This window comes from Babylonia areolata, chromosome 24 (assembly GCF_041734735.1).
Source record: "Babylonia areolata isolate BAREFJ2019XMU chromosome 24, ASM4173473v1, whole genome shotgun sequence".
Lineage (NCBI taxonomy): Eukaryota > Metazoa > Mollusca > Gastropoda > Neogastropoda > Buccinidae > Babylonia > Babylonia areolata.
Genome location: NC_134899.1, coordinates 41,559,630 through 41,578,930, shown reverse-complemented (window position 1 = coordinate 41,578,930; position 19,301 = coordinate 41,559,630). Strand labels below are relative to the sequence as shown.

The window sequence follows — 19,301 nt, the reverse complement described above, 5'->3', positions numbered from 1 at the left end:
CAAAAGGGTGGATGGAGGGATTGAGAGTGCCAGGTTGACTCAGTTGTGCTGTCACCCAGTTGTCTCTCCGTCACTCCCTCTTCCTATTCTTCTTCTTCTCAGCCGGTTCTTCATTCCCGGCTTCCCATTCACGGCCTGGGTGTAAACAACGACACGGTTGTCGTGCGTTCTCTCATTGCAATCCGGCACAAAATGCATTCCATTCCATTCACTTCATTTACTCTCACTCAGTCTCATCGCTTCTTTCCATCAATGACCACTGTATGACTGACGTCGCTCTCACTCAGTCTCACCCACACACTGCCGCACACTGAGGAGGGGGCCGCGAGAGGGGGATGGGGGGTTGCCGGGGGGGGGGGGGGGGGGGGGGGGGGGGGGGGGGGGGGGGGGGGGTTCGAAGCGGCAAAAAGAAAAACTTGGTTAGCTTGTGGAAAAACCGGGAAAAAATGAGGGGAAATAGTTTGTGACAATCAAGATTGAGAGAGAGAACTTGACTGAACAACACATAATTATTTTTTGTCGGAGACCGAAAATAGATAAGCAATAATAAGCTTTATTCATCATCGCTGGAGAGAGAGATAGAGAGAGAGTCCAAATTAAAACCGTCGTGAGGACGGACTGGAGGAATCACTGAGGTGAGTGGGTGGGACGGGAGGGATCGAGGGTGAAGGTTACCGAGAGTATAACACAGATAGCGCTTTCGATGAAGTTATGGTTGCATCAGACAGTTCATTGTAGCCTATATTCTATTCTCTCGTGACGTTGCCAGGGGATGTAATGGGGAGGTGTGCACAATATATGCCGCTAAGGAAACAACATACCGTCACGTTGTGACTTGAGTTTCTAGAGGAGTTTTGGTGGTTTAAATGAGCGAACTGAGCAGCACCAAGTTTGCTTTGTCGTGAAGAACAATGTTCCTTTCTCTACGGTAAACTCCATTCCGTGTGTACTGAGTACCCATCTTCACTCACTCGCTTTCGCCCAACCTCATGAACTCACTCTTACTTACTCACTCACTCTCATTCATTAACTCACGGCCCTCACTCCGGCACTCACTCACTCTCATCATATCCCTCATTCACTGTCACTCACTCACTCACAGCACCAGGCTCACTCATTCACTGTCACTCACTCACTCACAGCACTCACTCATTCATTTTTACTTTCACTCACACTCAACCACTCACTCTCAGTCTCACTCATCATTTCTTGAAAATTCAAAATCGGGCATTTCTGATCATTCCCGGCTTCGTGAGATTTTATATATATATATATATATATATATATGTGTGTGTGTGTGTGTGTGTGTGTGTGTGTGTTTAAATTCATATAGGCCCCGCCGTGATTCACCAGTATAAAAAGTTATATCAAACACTGTTTCATATTTGATCCACAATTTGTCCAATCACAGTTTGTATCACCAAAATATCTTTCATTCCAATTGCAATCACTGCATCAACGACTGTCCATCATTTTTTTCTTTTTCTTTTTTTAATTTATTTATTTTTTTTTTTTTAACGCATGACATGACCGTTCGCAAATTTCGCTGGTTTCTTTTCAAGACTTGAAAAATATAATGCTAACTTTTTTATTTTCATTTTCTTGTTTTAATTATTATGATTTTTTCTATTTTATTCAGCACTGTCCTTTGACTTTACTTTCATTTAGTTTCCATGACAACAACGTCTTCCGATTTTCTGTTAAGGTTACCATTGGCATTTAATGCGATAAGACTTGTCTCCTCCACATGGTTGTGTTCTGTAGTTCTCTCACTTGAGTTCTGCACCACATTACACACAAACCACACACATCCTACTACCTTTCCATTAGTTCATCTTCATGCAACCACATTGGTTGACACACAAATCTTAACAATTTCCCATAAATTCATCTTCATGCAACCACAGTGTTAACATTGGTTGTGCTAGACTTGGTTTAAACAATGTTTTTATTTGGAACATGTCACAATACACCATAGTTATAGATAAACAGACAACAAGGAAATCCTATACAAAGTCCTGTCCAAGGCTAAATATGTACATGCTAAGTATGGGACGGATGACTTCACAACTGGAAGTTCGAAACAGACCATACGTGATACGTGAAAAAAACAAAGAAAACTAAGTTGGGCCACAAGACTGACTAACAAGACAGTCCTACCAACCCTGGCAGGCAAAGCGGCGTTGGTCCACGGTCTGAGCGTACATCAGAAAATAATACTGCACGACCATGTAATCATAATGCGATATGACGAAGACGAACAATAGTACTATTTCACGCACGCACATATATAAGCATACAGATCCAATATCACTTTAAAAGAGTGGAAAGAGGTTGAATAAGCTATAAAAAGAAAAATTGGTAGACTTATTTCCCTTAGCATTGTCAGACTCACATCACCATCTTTCTTCTGTTTTCAGCTGGACAATCCCATTTTGTACGCCCGTCCAAAAAAAAAAAAAAAAAAAAAAAAGGGTCAGGTCAGGGGCGTAGCCCTTGCTACTGATACCATGTAACCCAGTACTATCTGCCGCATGTGAAGTCTTCCAACGATGAACCAGGCAGAGGAGGAAACCTTTCCCAACGGCTGTGAAGGCGGAAGAGGATGACCAAAGGGCAGGGGGAGCTCTTATCCTTGGCTGGAAGTCCTCCTAGGAGACGGAACTCCGAAGAAAAAACCTGCACCTGCCGAGGCCGTCCTACACGTGGCAGTATCTGCACATGTGGGACTGTGAGCGTCGGTAGGCGAGAGAGTGGGGAAGGGAATGCACACCTCCTCCTCACTAAAAATAAAAAATTAAAATAAAATAAAAAGTGACCTGTGCTGGTCAGGCAACCAGGCTAATGATCGATGACACAGATCAAGTAAGTCGACAAGTTTTGCTACCTGGGCAGCACCCTATGCAGCAACGGAGTCCTTGATGCAGAAGTGACGCTGCGCATCGCCAAGGCCAGCTCCGTCAACAACAGGCTGTGGACCAACAAAGGCATCAGGCTCAGCACCAAAATCAAAACCGACAGAGCTGTTGTGCTGACCACCTTGTTGTACTGCTGTGAAACATGGACGACGTATCGCCGTCACATTCAGCAACCTGAGCAGTTTCACCAGAGATGCCTACGAAAGATCCTCGGCATAAAGTGGCAAGACAGGGTCTCCAACCTCCAGGTCCTAGAGAGGAGCGGCCTGCCCAGCATCGAAAGCCTGCTGATCCAGTGCCAACTATGCTGGACAGGACACGTTGTCCGCATGACAGACAGCAGGATCCCGAAGATGCTCTTGTATGGCCAGCTGAAGGAAGGCCACCGCGAACTTGTAAGACCCTACAAGCACTTAAAGGACACCTTGAAGACAAACCTCAAAGCCTGTGACATAGACATCGCTTCCTGGGAAACTGATGTCCTTGACCGCTCTCGCTAGAGGATGCTGTGCTCTTGTAGCGTAAAGACGTTTGAAAACAAGAGAACGCTGGCCATTAAGGAGAAGCGTGAGCGAAGGAAGCAGGGCTCAACTTCTGGAGACGTTTTCCCTTCCAACACCTGTGGGAAGCGCTGCGCATCCAGAATCGCCTCTTCTCCCATATGAGGACACACACCGACAGATAAGCCTGCCTGCCTACTCATCCGTCGATCCGACGGGAGACTGCATCACATCAAAATCAACTGAGGATTTTTTTGATTTTTTTTTTACACTATGCGTTGCTACTGAGTTAACTTTCCAGACACATTTCAAACATGTCTGATATGAAAAATATTAAATCATAGTTTAAAGAAAAAATACACATGAAACAGTAAGAAGTATATATAGATCATGATACCATTGTGTATACAGGAAAAAAATATTTGAGTAAAGCAAACATCATATAACCACGGTGTATACAGAAAAAAATATTTAAGTAAAGTATACATCATCATAATACCATAATATATACAGAACAAGAGAGGCAAGGCCTTCAAGACTCACTTGTGATACACTGGGGAAAAAAATCTAATCGTTAAAATGTGTTCTGTATTTGTTATTATAAAGCTTCGCGTTAAAAAAAAAAAAGAAAAAAAAAGTCCTAACCAGATTCGAATTAAGTCCCCTAGCATTAATTACAGAGTAGTTTCCCTTTTTTACTATCTGCACCAAAACGTTTGCAAAATAAATAAAACTTCCATGCTTAGCAAAAGAAGTTCCTGTTTGAACAAAAAATGATAATAATGACTGCTCTTGTTGTTGGGTCAGAATATCAGATCAAAGTGCCAAGTTTAAAGAATACAAAAAATATAAATATAACAGTAAATGCAGTTTGCATATAATTAGGCTTCATTTTTTTAATTTTTTTGTGCCCATCCCAGAGGTGCAATATTGTTTTAAACAAGATGACTGGAAAGAACTGAATGTTTCTTATTTTTATGCCTAATTTGGTGTCAACTGACAAAGTATTTGCAGAGAGAATGTCAATGTTAAAGTTTACCACGGACACACACAGACACACGCACACACGCGCGCGCGCGCGCGCGCACGCACACACACGCACGCACAGACAACCGAACACCGGGTTAAAACATAGACTCACTTTGTTTACACAAGTGAGTCAAAAATTAAGTAAAGTATACATCATAATACCATAGTGTATACAGAAAAATTCAGTTAGAATCAATTAATCAAAGTGTGTATTTTGTTCACGTCAAATCACGTACCAAGACAGAATCTGTTGATGAAAAATAGGCTTACCCTTCCTTCACAAACAGATTATGTACTCGCACCGTCCATTGCTAAAGCAACCAATTCAGCTCCATCCAACAATTCCTCCCCCCAGACTTGCAGCCAACACCATTCACCAAGGCAGCACGGAACCATCGTAATTATGCAGCAGGCCAGACGATCCCGACGTCATTGTGGTGACGAACGACCAGATATGTTTCGCGCTCGTCTCAACTTCCAGAGGAGCTGAGGACCCCCCCATGTCGGTTTTCACCCACCCGGGACTGACCGCCGCCACCACAATTCCAGACTCCTTGAGTTCCAGAGCCATGAGGGCGGTGACCATGTTGAGAGCGGTCTTGGATGCCCGGTAGTGGTAAACCTTGGCCCGGCCTTCGGTCAGCGTGGTCTGGATGGATGACATGCTGGCGGAGGCGTTGACCACGGCAGCACGCTGACAGCCCACAGGGAGGGCGCCGTTTCTGTCCGCTGCTTTCTTCAGAAGGGGGAGGAACTTCTGGGTTATCAGCACCGGCGCTGAAAACACACAGCAACCCGTTGTAGGTATTTGTGATATTTACAGTATTGTTTTTAAAAACAGCAACAACAACAACAACATACAAATAGACTAGTGCTGGATGACACAGAGATTTTATTTCAGGAAATGGGAAGAGAGAGAGAGACACGCAGAGAGAAAGAATTTGTGTTGTCCATTTCCTCATCCTTGCGCTCCACTGCTTATTACGTGAGTCGCACAAAAACACACCCAAACTACTCTCTCTCTCTCTCTCTCTCTCTCTCTCTGGTTTGTTTTCGAAACAACAGAACCTGACAAAGTTTTTACTCGTGTGAACCTCATGTCCACAACTCAACGCGCGTTTTTGTCAAGATGATCAGAAAGTTCATTTCTTGTTAGATTACAATATCACGTCAGTGCAAACGGTCATGTATCATACCTGTCACTGTGATGTAAAACGAATGAGAAAATGTCAACTTTTTATTCCTGTTAATGCATACCCATAAAGCAGGGAAGGCGGGCAGGCACACACACACACACACACACACACACACAGTCTCTCTCTCTCTCTCTCTCTCTCTCTCTCTCTCTCTCTCTCTCTCTCTATATATATATATATATATATATATATATATATATATATATATATATGCAGTGATGGCCTAGAGGTAACACGTCCGCATAGGAAGCGAGAGAATCTAGCGCACTGATTCGAATCACGGTACAGTCGCCAAAATTTTCTCCCCCTCCATTAGACACACACACACGCACACGTGTGTGTGTGTGTGAATATGTATATATATATAATATATATATATATATATATATATATATATAGTTATCCATGTATGTATGTACGTACCTATCGTGTTGGTGTTGAAGTGGTGTTGCATCTTTTCCCGTGTCTGCAGCTCCAAGCTGCCGCGATCCGACCTGTCGTGAACAGCAGCATTGTTGATGAGCAGGGTCAGCCCCTCCTCCCCCACTATCGCCGCCGTCTGATCGTAGGCTGCCAGGATGTCGAAGTCCCTGGTGACGTCCAGAGGGACGATCTTCAGATTGGCGTGCTTCCTGGCCAGGGTCTGCAGGTCTTCAGCCTTGGAGGGATCTCTACACGAGGCGATCACGTGGTCTGGGGTACTGGGCAGGGAAAGGATCTGTCTGACCAGACCCAGACCCACGCCTCGGCTGGCACCCGAAATGAACACTGACTTTGGACAAGGCATTGTAATACGAAGGAAAATAAGTTTGTTTGTTTTTTCTCCCTCCTTATGCTTTTTCCCTTCTTCAAATGTATGTATATCTAATGTCCAACCCTTTGTTTTTCGAGGACGAAAAACAAAATCTTACTGGAACAGTTCAAAACTTCCGAACTGCGCGGTCTAAGCAGCACGAACGCCGGTCTGGAAATGAAATGGCAAATTCACTGGGGTTTTTTTAACCGTCCAAACATCCGCTTGCTGACACCACACGAAACAAGTCACATGTTGTTTGTGATTAGGTCTTGAGACCTGTATGGTAATTCGGGGCAAGAAGCCCAGTCACGTCGGCGTCAAACACCCACTCACAAAATATCGGAGATCGTGTGACACAGCAAGCAAATAACACTTTTACTGCTTCCGCTTGACAGCCTGAAAAACACACCTCAAGATGGAGGCTGCTCAAAAGTCAGCTTTGTTTTCCACATGCATTTGACTGTTTTCGCCTTGATTTCTGTAGTAAAACCCATGCTGTTGAAATTTCAGAGTCTGTTCTTTATTCAAAACAAAATTTGATAATATTTTTGTGTGAAATGAATGTGTCAGTTGTTGAATCGAAGCGCTGAAACCGATTTGTCTCCTTTGCATTTTCCTGGAAATTCTAGCATAGTAGAGTTTTCAAACAGGGGCAAAACGCCTACCAGTGGGCCTTTTGCCCCTTCACTGGGCGTTTTGCCCCCTGTGGTTTCGAAAAGATAGGGAACTCTTTCTTTGTGCTTCTTTCTGACTTCTTCGAGTGTTTTGTTTGATAAAATTAATCTTAAACAGCATTGCTGTACTTGCGCACTGATGCATATAAGATACAAAAAGAAATAATAAGATTTTTTTTTACAGGCCATAAGACCCATGTAAACAAATGGGTAGACAATGGCAACTATAAGGTATTCAAGCTGATTTGATATTCATCTACGCACGATACATATATGTTTTGTTTTTTAATTGCTGGAGGTAACCTTGCAGTTACGTAGTTACGACCTTTAAGCATTCCGTAATGTCAATTCTTAGTCTAAAGACCTTACCATGCGATGTGTTTGAGCAGAGCAACTAGATCTTGGAATTGGAAGGTAATCTATCAGAGCAGGAGAGAATATATATTTTTATGCAAGGATGTGTATCTTGAGCAGACAAAGTAAATAACATACGTCTTTCATTTCGCATCTGTCACACTGGACATATAATGGGTTCACTATTGGTTTCCAAAAGCGAGATATGCTGTTCAAAAGTAGTTTATTGCACCTTAAAAGGCAAAGTGCATTCATAACATGCGTGAGTGTGTGTGTGTGAGAGAGAGAGAGAGAGAGAGAGAGAGAGAGGGTAGAGAGGGGGCAGGTTTACGTGTAGATACACTGCCTTAAAACAGTCAACAAGTGGCTGTCCATTCCCGTAACCACATGTAGCATCTGGGCTTTCATCGTATCCCAGGCAGCAGATCAGGACCATTTTTCATGACATCTCCTCTCCAAAAACTGAGATTCAAAAGGCCAGTGGGTATACAAAAAAGCATAATCAGCGGCCATCATGACATCTCTACCGTACAAAGTTAACTTTCTCGAGAAACAGGCAAAGGCGATTTTGTGAGGCCTTTCATCTCTTCTGGAGTATAGGCCGTCAACAACAGACCTCCACAATTCCCTATCCTAACTATGTCTTTGCCTCTGTCTGGCTCCAAGTAAGGTCCATTTTTTTTGTGTGTCTGCCTTGCGGTGTCTTCGTCAAGTGTTTCTCGGTCAGCCTATCTTTTTATTCCTTCAATTGACGGTTCCATGTCAGGGCCTGTCTGGTGATGCATGACGATGATTTTCGTTGCGTTTGCCTGATCCATCTTCAGATTCTTCTTCCAGTTCCTTTCAGCTCACAGTTGTGTCTTCTTGCACAGGTCGACGTTGCTGATCTTATGTGGCCAGTGGATGTGGAGGATTCTTCTCAGGACACTGGTGATGAATATCAACACTTTGTTAAGTGTAGTCTTTTTCATTCTCCATCAATCAGTACCACACAGCAGCACTTACTTCACGTTGGAATTGAAAAACTTAATTTTAGTTTATTGTTATGGCTCTCTGGAGCTCAAGATGTTCATGAGCTGTATCAAGACTGCTCTGGCCTTGACAATCCTTGCTTTGACATATGCATCTGTGCCGCCCTGCTTTTTTCGATGGTGCTTCCAAGATAACTGAATGATTCCACTTCATTAAGTACCTTAACTTCGGTTGTGACTGGCTCAGCACTGGTTGCGCTTGTTCTCATGATCCTCATCTTGTCCCTGTGGATGTTGAGGTCTGCTTGTGATGAGGTGTCCGCCTGAGTACTGTGGTCTTATACTGCATCTGCTGCTGGTTTGGGGGCAGCAGGGAAAGATCAACAGCAAAGTCCAGGTCATTCATCTGCTTCCATAGTGTGTACTGGACTCGGATCGTTTCTTCTCTGTTCTGTAAATGTTTTCCGACAGAATCCAGTCAATGACAAGAAGGGAGAAAAACGTAAAGAGGCAGTTTTGCCTCTTGACCAGTCTTGACCTGAAACTGTCTTGTGAATTCTCCCCTGTGGATGTCTCTGACTCTGTAACTCATTTGGCAATGAAGACTTCTTCCAGGGAAAAAAAAGTTAGCTGAGCAGCAAAGCAGCACAATTCAGACCAGGACGAAATCTGGAAGAACCATCAAAAGAAAACTGGAGGAGGTGAATGACAAAGAAGAGGATTAGTCCTGTTTAATATGTTGTCAGCAGTAGTCACACCAGTCGACGTGAGATATGGGTGCAACACCTAATATGCCTCCAATGGGCGCATGAAGAGCGCACCCATAGATTAGTCCAGTTTGTCTGCCCCAGTTGCGATTCTGGTGACACTGATGGATTCTCAAACACACACACACACACACACACACACACACACAGAGAGAGAGAGAGAGAGAGAGAGAGAGAGAGAGATTGCTTTTGACGTGATTATAATAGAATTGTTTAGACTCGAAGAGACGGAGTGTGCTTATGTGATTACTGGAGGTAGAGTGATAAACTGAAAGAATGAAGGCTGTGTGACAGTGAATGAGTGAGAGAACGAAAGGGGGCGGGAGAGGGAGGGAGGGAGAGAGATGGAGAGAGGGGGAAAGGAGATAAGTGGAGAGAGAGAGAGAGAAGAATGAACAAACTAATAAGCCGGCATTGCCTCTACTGAAATAGGCTAATTACGATCTAAATACAACGCGATTTGTATCCTTTTGAGTATTAAGTTTGTAATTAGACTATGGGGCAAAACGGCCAAAATATGGGGGCAAAACGCCCACACTTTAGCCGCTTTGCCCTTAGCGCGAAGGCGTTTTGCCCCTCGTACGTTTTATTGCTTGTTTCAATCCTCGATTGCTTGGGATATGTTGTAGCTTGATTGGGCCCCTGTCGTTTAGATTTGGTTACAAAGCGATGTGGCTTCCACGAGAAGAAAAATCGGATTTCTTGCTTAAGGGGGGCCTCTTGCCCCAAACACCTGTCACTATTAGACCATGGCCATGTAATTTCGATTTCTCAAGTGCATGTGCAGAAAGCCCAACAAAAATTAGGTCACGTTCAAGTTGCTAGTTATAAAGAACGCTCGAATTATTTGAAACCAAACTGATTAAAAAATATATGATAGATTCAAATCGAAGTTCACAGCGGCATCTGCGAAGAAAAAAAAATGCAGCTGCATCTAGACTAAAACTAGTTCGCATTGATGCTTAAGCAAGCATCCATTTCAAACCAAGTGGAACAGACAATGATGAGAAGGAATCAATGCGCAGACGTTTTAGTTTATTTTTTCTCTTTTTTTATGCTGTAATTATTATTTAGGATTACCCAAGCTGACTGCAGACTATAAACGTGTGTGATGGTCAGGACTCTTCACAGTCACTGTGGCATTCGCTTATCATTCCACCATCCGACCGGATCCCAATCATCTAAGCCGGGGCGCGTAAAACTTTCAACATCCAAGAACCCAGACCACAACAACTTGACCTTATAAACCACTAGCAAACAAGTTGTTTAAACTCAACTCCAACGCAATAACATCATCCGTGGTCCATGACTCCTCGGCCCCCCACCTCCCGCCCCCTCCCCCTCGCCTCTGATCTCAGTTCTGCTTGCCAATGCGTTTACACACGAAGGGCGTTCAGGCAATGCAGGTCTGCACATATGTTGACCCGGGAGATCGGAAAAATCTCCACCATTTACCCATCAGGCGCCGTTACTGAGATTCGAACCCGGGATCCTCAGAGTGAAAGTCCAACGCTTTAACCACTCGGCTGTTGCGCCCTGCGGACTTATACGTCCGTGATCGCGCCCGTCCACCGTGGAACAATCGCCAGAAGAACAGCCAGAATTTCACCCATTGAAATTTCGCTTCCTTTTTTGACAGACAGGGCCTGTTTGGAACGCCAGATGGACCTCCCACCTGAAGAGATACCCAGAACTCCACTCCCCCGACACAACAAACCCTCGCCAAGTCAAAGACCCAATGAAACACTGAACATCATGATTTAAAGGGCGCAAGTCAGCAACTCCAGTTTCATCGATGTAAACACTACCACAGCTAGAGACCAGTTAACCTGACCACAAAATTACAGTTTTAGTTTAAATGAGGTGTCAGAACGTGTGGATAGATCCATATACGCTACACTACATCTTCCGATTTTTAAGGGAGATACCTTCCACTCGCATAATCACGCGCGCTGATCAGAGAGCAAAATAAATTAAGCTACTGTGGAGCCCGTTCGTTTGCAACAGCCGTCCATGTGATTATCCCATTGGTGGGGTGAGAGGGTTAGACTGATTAGCTGGAGGTGCTCAAAAGACCAACTTACTCATGAGAGCACCTTTCTTAATTGTTTATTTTCATTGGAGCACGTTTTCGAAACTGAAGAGCACCATTCAATATTTTATGAGTTTCAAAATGTAGCACACACACACACACACAAAAACCATTTAATGTCCGCGTGTCGCAACATGATTTCATATGATATGACAGCTGTCATTACAGTTTACATTAATGAACGAAAGTCTTAATATTTACATGTTAACGAACGACTGAAAGCCGGCACATTCATGGTATCTCTTTTACCCCATCAACAACGGTCCATCCACTTAGCCTCGCATACATCTAAGCTACCTCGTTGATCCTTTTATTTTACTTGCATGGTTTTGCCACAGAAAAGGGTGCACTCAATATGGAACGCCTAATGTTAAAAATTTCTTTTGCTCGTAAAGTTATTGTGTTGTGTTGCCTTTTTCGTCAAAACAGATTTCTTTCTGTGCAAGTTGGGCTGCTCTCCCTGGTGAGAACGCGTTGTCACAGTACAGCGCTCCCCCCGTACTCCCTCCTTTATTAAAAAAAAAAGAAAAGAAAAAAGATTTATTGATCTGTTTATGAAGCCGTGGTCCCAAGTGGTTTATTATATAAAGGGAACGGTACAAAAGAATTAATAATGATTTACTGTATTGAAAGTATAGAAAAATTACATGCACTGGCCCAAGGACATATAGATGGCCAGTCACAAAAGGGGTTTTCTATTGTTTTGTTTACAATAGTTATAAGGAGATAAAGAAAAGAAGATGAGATAAGAGAAGATAAGGAGAAGACAATGCAGCGATATGGTGATGACACTGGCCGTTACAGCAACACACACTCTGTGTACGACACAGCGAGAGAGAGAGAGAGAGAGAGAGAGAGAGAGAGAGAGAGAGCAGGCTCTAGCCAGTGACTGGCCAGGTGGATCTTTAAAGTGACCAGTTATCACCTGCTGTGGCTATTTGTGCGAGTTATGCGAACTACAAAGACGCTCGCGTGTGCTGCGAAGCAAATGGGTTCAAATCCGTCTAAATTTGATTAGAACTGTGTTTGTTATAAGGTGTTCAGTGATAGATTTCTGAATGATTCCTGAACCGATTTACATTGGATTGGTCGTAAAAGAAACAGCTCAACACATACTTTCTAATGAATATAAAATGAAGTGTTGATTATTTAAGTTGAATGTGTAATCTTAATTCAAGTCACCTGAAAAGGGTCAGTTTTAGCGAGATGGTCGCGGAAAATTACACTGAAACTGCGTTAAATCAGTTTAACGTAGGCAAACACAAACGAATAGATTTAAAGATGGGATTGCGACAATTCTTCCTGTATATAATACTTGTAATTTACTGATCCGACAAAAGAGAAATTTAATCAAATAAGGTGTGTCAGAAACACAGATTTCACCTCAGTCAAAGATGTCAAGCAACGCCAGGTGTGGAGTGATTGTCATTAAGTGTCGACAATGAAAATCAGCTTTGTATCTTCTAAATACCTGATCAGTTCACATCCAAACACTATAATGGTGTGGTTTTAGTTTCCAACAGCAATTACATACAGAATTGTAACTGTAGCATTATGTGTGTCAAGTTGGACAAAATGACGTAAGCTTTGGGTCAGTTGAAATCTTAACACTGACGAACGATTAAACTAAAATCAAGTATGCTTCTAACTGATTAAAGCATGTGTGTGTGTGTGTGTGTATTGTGTGTGTAAGCACAACAAATATAATCTGATACCTAGATTTGAATTGATACAGTGTTCGGAGCAGTTTAGAATAGGCACCGATTATTCAAATTTGGAATGGCGTCATGCCTTATGCCTGAGTCATTGAAAGGCAGCAGGTACGCTGAGACAAAAATGGCGTCTGCTATAGGCTTGTGCAGCAAGCAGTATCTGAAGCCAGCTGAGTGCTTGGCTACATCTTTTTATTTCCTTTTTTAAGTGTATTTGTTATAGTACCATTAAAGTGAATTTTTGTACAGAAAATTGATATTAACAAACCATTTGCTGCCGTGGATTATTTTACGTGCACTGCGTGCGTGCTACACTGACACGGGGACCTACAGTAGTTTATTACGTTAGTTTCATGCGGTAAATATTTGGCTCCAACACTACATCGCTCTGGGGTATGAACTCAAGTTCACATTAATTTTGTCAGCATGACATGACATATTCGTTCAGGATGTGATAAGAAATAGGAACACATGGGAAAAGAGTGGTATCACGTATAGTCAACCAGGATATATGGTATAGGGTAGTATGCACCAATCTGACTGATGAATATCAGTGATGTCCTGTGTGGGTTATTTAATGACCTGGTGTGTGTGTGTGTGTGTGTGTGTGCGCGTGTGTGTGTGTGTGTGTGCGTGCACTGACATGGAACTCGTGAAAGGCAGGGGACGTGTCATAATACCCCATGATCAGCGCTTGTTTATATTTATGGAATCACTTCGATCATGTCTAATTGTTGTCTTTGGAATATTTGTTTTCATTTGTTTAGTCCCTTCATTAATACGCGACAATGGTTAATTTGCACACATATGACGTTTTCATTTAAAACTGAATCAATGTTTTCATTCAAAACACATTCAACCATATTGGTGCAATCTCATGCAGAGGGAACGAAATACTTTCGACATTACATATATTTCACTGTCCTATGCCGCACTTGTATGTGTTCCCTTATACACTCAAACACAAAGAACTGTCGGCACAATCCAGTCATTGCCGACTATCACAGGCAGCTTCAAATTTTGACAATTTTAATAAAATAAATTGACGAGAACTGGTCCACTAATATATGCGTCTGCTTTCGAAACTCAGGACGAGACTAGCTTTGTATCAATATTTCTCGTTTTTTTCCCGATCTCGTGAGGTTGTAAATTTCGCCATGATGGCGCCAAATAAGCGTGGAAAGCTAATGTAAGGCAACGTCTCGTCTTCGGATTTGTGTTCAGTTTCAGAGGTATCCAAAACGATCTATCTTATCCAGACTGTATGTACACAATTTTATTTTCACATAAAGATATAAATTGTATGCTAGTGTCGTACGATCAACGTTTTGTCTGTGAATACGTAATTAGGTTACACGAATGATAGATTCGCTCGGTGATTATGATTGCCCAGCAGAATGTGTCGTGCCCTCAACCAGTGTTATTTCTTTGTGTAATTGGAGTTGAACTGTTTCCAGTTTAATTATCATTACTTTTGTATAGCTCCAATATGAAACACCGGAATATGTTTTTATAAGAATCTGGAAATTAAAATCGTGGTTGTAAATGTTACGCAACTACTGGATGTGCATGTTGGCTCTGCACATTGCATCTGCTTTTGTTTTTCATTCGTGATCATGTGGCCTTCACCTTCAGGCTGAACTTTCACTTTCAACGTCCCTGAAGTTTGTTTTCTGAAGAAAGAAGCGGATTAAAAGAATGTCATCAGTTTCATTCAGTTACAACTCTTAGTCTTTGTCTTTTTATAGACTGTCTTTCTGTCTCTTAGTCTTAGAGTTTCAGCTGGAATGTCCAGATAATAAATGTCTACTGACTGATTATCCAGATTATGCTCTTTTCTGTCTATAATCAAGGTGTATGCATGTGCGCATCCTCACAGGCATATATATATATCTCTCTCTCTCTCTCTCTCTCTGTGCTATATTTTGTAGTTAGTGTTTTTTTCCTTAAAAGGTGTGCACTTGCATACTTCAAGCCTAATGCATACACTGTGTGTGTGTGTGTGTGTGTGCTTTGGATGTGTATGTGTAGAGGAGGAGGAATTTTGTTTGATGATTGGTCACACATATTGGTGATTGTAATTTATAATTTTTATGTACAGTTTTGTAAACTATTGATTTACACATTAATTTTCTCACATTAATTTTCTTATTTTTATATTCAAATTGCATTTTATTGAAGTGACAGTGGGTCAGTACAGACTGAGTAAAGTAGTTCTCTCTGTTCTGTTTTCTTATAAAGTTATAAAGATCTGTATAAGTGTGTGTGTGTGTGTGTGTGTCCCAGAAATGATACCATTGATCCGTCTCTAACTGTCTTGAGTCTTGTCATTCAGCTGGTTGGTCAAGCAGTCTCGTTTAATTCTGAGCAGTACTGGTACAAACCAACCAACCAACCAAAGAAACAAAAAATGTCCATAATGTATGTGTGTGTTTCTGAATCCTTGAAATACCATTAAGCATTACCACTAAGTGACTAAATCTGAGCATTGTCACTGAGTTGCTTGCTCGGCTTGTCCACCCTTATTCAGAGCAGTACTGTTTGTAAATTAGAAATTTTTTTTTGTTTGATCTCCTCTTCTATAGTGAGATTCCAACATGTACCCATATGCTTACATTCCAAGTAATCTGAATTGTGTACATTCTATTTGTCCAGTGTTTCATTGTCTTTTTATGGTATCTGTTGCAGTGTTTATTGTTCGTGAATTTCTTCTCACTTGGCAACTTCGTGGAGAGTGATGTGGGAGGCTTCAGTGATTTGCCAAGCTTAGGTGTTAGCCACACCTCAGCTCGCCTGACATGATGTCTCCAAGCAAGAACAAGAGGGGTGGTCCGGCAGTGACAGAAGCAAGCCCAGGTAAGTGTTAAGATTATAACATTTTATTTTTCAGGATACTGAAAAGTGAAATAGTTGGGGGTTTTGTTGATTGTTTTTTCTGCCCCATGATGTGCAGATTTGTAAAGGGTGTAATATGATGCCTTAGTTCTAAAGAATTATCACTTTCAAAAAGGGCATATTAATCACCATGTGACCATTTAATTAATTTTTCACATCAGTCTAAGAGTAAGATCAGAACATGTTTATTGTGGACGATGTGTTTTCTTTTGTGAGTCTTTTCCATGTGAAATTAATGTATCAGAGATATTTAGTGAACCTAACAGTATATTTGACATTTTCATGTGACTTAAATATTAAGTATGACAGGGTAAGAGAGCTGGTAAAAATGGTTTACAAAACTCACATGAAAGCATGATTTTCTAATAAGTGTCAGAAAGAAAAAAACATAAGAAAGCAGGTAAAAGAGGTATGCATTAAAGTTTTATTACATGTAAATACGATTTTCTTGGAAAATTTAGAAAAGGAATATAGTGTGTATACATGTATGTCTTGTTATTGACATCAGTAAAGAGAAAATATGTTAAATGTTTTGCAGATTTGTTCAGTTTATTGATATCATATTCTGTGACTATAGCATGTGAAAAACAGTGTAAAATCCTGCGATTATTGTTATTCTATTTTAAAGCTTTTGTATTTTTACTGAGATAGTTTGTGTGTGTGTGTGTGTGTGTGTGTGTGTGTGTGTGTGTTTATAGAAGATGGCCGATCAGCTGGTCAAAAACTGGTTGCACCTGACTGTAGTGGTGATAATGTGGAAGAAAATGTTCCAAAGAGAGGTATGCTGCATCTTCACTTCATTAAGTTGTAAAATTGTTTTTTACTTTTGGATTTCAGGACCCATTTGTTCATTGTGTTTTTAAAGAATGTTAATCACTGAATGGTTGGAAATAGTGAAAAGGGAATGATTTCTATTTTTTATTTTTTTTTATTTTTATTTTTTTTAAAATGGATTCTAAGATATTAATTTGTTAACTGTTTCTATGCTAAGGTACGTTATACCTCATGCACACAACGCTTTGTTACTGTGGTACTCTATAGCGTTCCGCGAGTTAAAAAATCAGTAGTTTATAGGTTAACCGTTTTGTGCGAAACTAAATGACACAGCTCAGTTCTGTAGTCACCCAAAAGTGCACCTGTACTTTTATTGTGGCTGAAAATGCCTTTGTTTGAGTACAATACATGCGAGTGTACACCCTTCTGGCTCGCTCGCTCGACAAGCTGGCGTCTCCGTCAACTTGGGCAAGTACTGTGGCTCAAAGTTTGATGCAAACTGATTCTATAGTGGATATCCACTAATGCTGATTGTGTGCAAACAAAACAAGGAGTTAAAGTAAAAAGGTACAACATAAGATGATTTTGAATAAAGCTGCAACTGCAAGAATCATTTGATTCTAGAAAGTAAACAGAAGATTACATTACCCCACTCTGACGTTAACATCATTGGTCAACTATCCAGTACAGGTTTACTTTCTAGAATTAAATGATTCTTGCAGTTGCAGCTTTTTTCAAAATCATCTGAAGTTGTGACAGATCAGAAGGCAAATTAGCAAGTAGTGAATTGCTGTAGTCAGTGTGACGTAGGATCAAGGAGCAGACAAACTAAGCAGTTGCTTTAGCAGTTAGATACAGTCAAATAGTACATATTAAAAAAAAAATTTCTCAGTTGGAAGTTTGCAGTTTTAACTATGTCATAATCACATCAATGGTGGCTAATATCTTCCTCATTCACTTTAGTTTGCTTTCAGGTCAAGCCATTTGTTATGCCGTACCTTTTTATTTTAACTCCTTGTTTTGTTTGCACACAGTCAGCATTTTAAAATGCAGTTTATTGAATGTGTTTTGTCTTATGATGATAGTAAAATTAGTACCTAAATGTTAATGTTGCATTGTGATATTCAGTAACCATACTTGTATTATACAAGTTTGTAAGTTAATACTTGCTCAGCAGTGAACATTGTGAAAAATATAGCTAGATTTGCTAAAAGAATTTTATTATGTGTATATTGCAGGTGGCACCATTCAAAATGGGCCCAATTCTTTACGCAGCCTTGGTTTTAATGGCCAGAAAAAGCCAGCAGAGGTAAGATCAGGAGATCCCTTGAAGTGCTTTATATTAATGTGTGTGAGTAGAATTTTATATATATATATATATATATATATATATATATATATATATATATATATATATATATATATATATATATATTAGCTTTTGATGTTTGTATGGATGAGGTGCTGGGGATGGGGGGAGGTTGGTGGACTTCTCTGCTTTGATTTAATCATGTTTTTTTCCCCTTTTTTTTGGCATGGTAGAGGAAGTTGGGCTGGCAGGATTGATATAACACTTTGTTGAAAAGTAATTTTCTGGGTTTTTTTTGAAGAAGATTGTCAGGGATGCCAGTTACTGAGCTAGAAGAGAACTGGTGTAATGGACAGGAGAGAGAACAAGAGAAGGGTTTGGGCAGCCTGAACAATGAGGTATTGATGAATAGTATTGATCCTTCAGAGGTCAGTGTTGGCAGCCTGACATTTTTTTTTTCAAACATGATCTGTGATACAAAGCCTGTCAAGCATGACTTTCAAGTTAAGACATATTTGAAAACTAAGTTTTACTTTTAGTCTTACCAGTGGCTAATTTGAGGGTTTGATCCGTGTTTCTTGTATTGTCCAGTCAATCATGCTTCAGTCTTTGTGTCATTAGTTAGTAATTTATTTTGAGAAATCCAAGGTTTAACTGCTTTAGAATGTGAGTGAATGTCCTCAACAAACATTTCACTATTTGAAGATTAGTATTGGAAATGGCATTATGTTGGAAATTGTCATTATCTGTCTAGCTGTTTAGTAAACTGGTAGATAGATATGATCTGCCAGATGACATGATTATGTTGAACAGAGTGTAGCGGTGGTGGAGGGTCATGTTGCAACTGCCCTGCATATACTGTGAAATTATTGGATGTGTTAGTTTTGTTTGAAACAACAAAACCTTCTTGTAGAGGTGAGGAGACTAGTAGAAGTGGATTGATTTGCATGTTTTTCTGTACTTTTTAAGTAAAGTATAGTGATGCATTATTTATTTCTGTAAGTGATTGACACATTTCAGACAATACTTATAGCTATGTGGTATATGTAGTTTCAATTTGAGAATTACTTCATCCAAACAAAACGATTTTTAGAATGGGTTTAGCACAAAATAATTTGACATTGGGAGATATGTTGTTTTTTTTCATGGACATTACAGATTATTTCATAACTTCAGATTTTCCGCAGAGTTTTGATCAGTTCCATGAAATTCACTGACAAGATTCAAAATAAGTTTTCAGAATAGATTTATATTAGAAAATGAATTGGCATTGAGATATACAATTTTTGTGTGCAATTTTTTGTTTTGATTGCT

At 40.7% G+C, this 19,301-nt stretch overlaps 2 protein-coding genes across 2 annotated transcripts in view; one reads left to right on the top strand and one right to left on the bottom strand.

Annotated features, from left to right (window-relative positions):
- Window positions 1–1,985: 1,985 nt before the first annotated feature.
- LOC143298957 (C-signal-like) lies at window positions 1,986–6,568 on the bottom strand. Its single transcript, XM_076612007.1, has 2 exons — window positions 6,067–6,568; window positions 1,986–5,224 (listed from the first exon to the last, which is right to left on the bottom strand). Exons 1-2 carry the CDS (start codon window positions 6,428–6,430, stop codon window positions 4,821–4,823), a joined length of 768 nt encoding a protein of 255 aa, XP_076468122.1. The 5' UTR covers window positions 6,431–6,568; the 3' UTR covers window positions 1,986–4,820.
- A 7,589-nt stretch (window positions 6,569–14,157) lies between these two features.
- Window positions 14,158–19,301, top strand: part of LOC143298551 (uncharacterized) — a 34,918-nt gene continuing 29,774 nt past the window's right edge. Inside the window, exons 1-4 of the mRNA XM_076611419.1 lie at window positions 14,158–14,241; window positions 15,698–15,865; window positions 16,603–16,683; window positions 17,917–17,987. Coding sequence (XP_076467534.1) covers window positions 15,808–15,865; window positions 16,603–16,683; window positions 17,917–17,987 — 210 coding nt within the window. The 5' untranslated portion in view covers window positions 14,158–14,241; window positions 15,698–15,807. The remainder of the gene's footprint in view (window positions 14,242–15,697; window positions 15,866–16,602; window positions 16,684–17,916; window positions 17,988–19,301) is intronic.

Bases quoted from the DNA above. Each gene is read 5' to 3' on its own strand.
- LOC143298957 (XM_076612007.1), bottom strand. From the start codon at position 6,430: ATGCCTTGTCCAAAGTCAGTGTTCATTTCGGGTGCCAGCCGAGGCGTG. The intron at 5,225-6,066 runs GTACGTACATAC...GTGTGTTTTCAG, and splicing joins CTTCAACACCAACACGATAG to CGCCGGTGCTGATAACCCAG.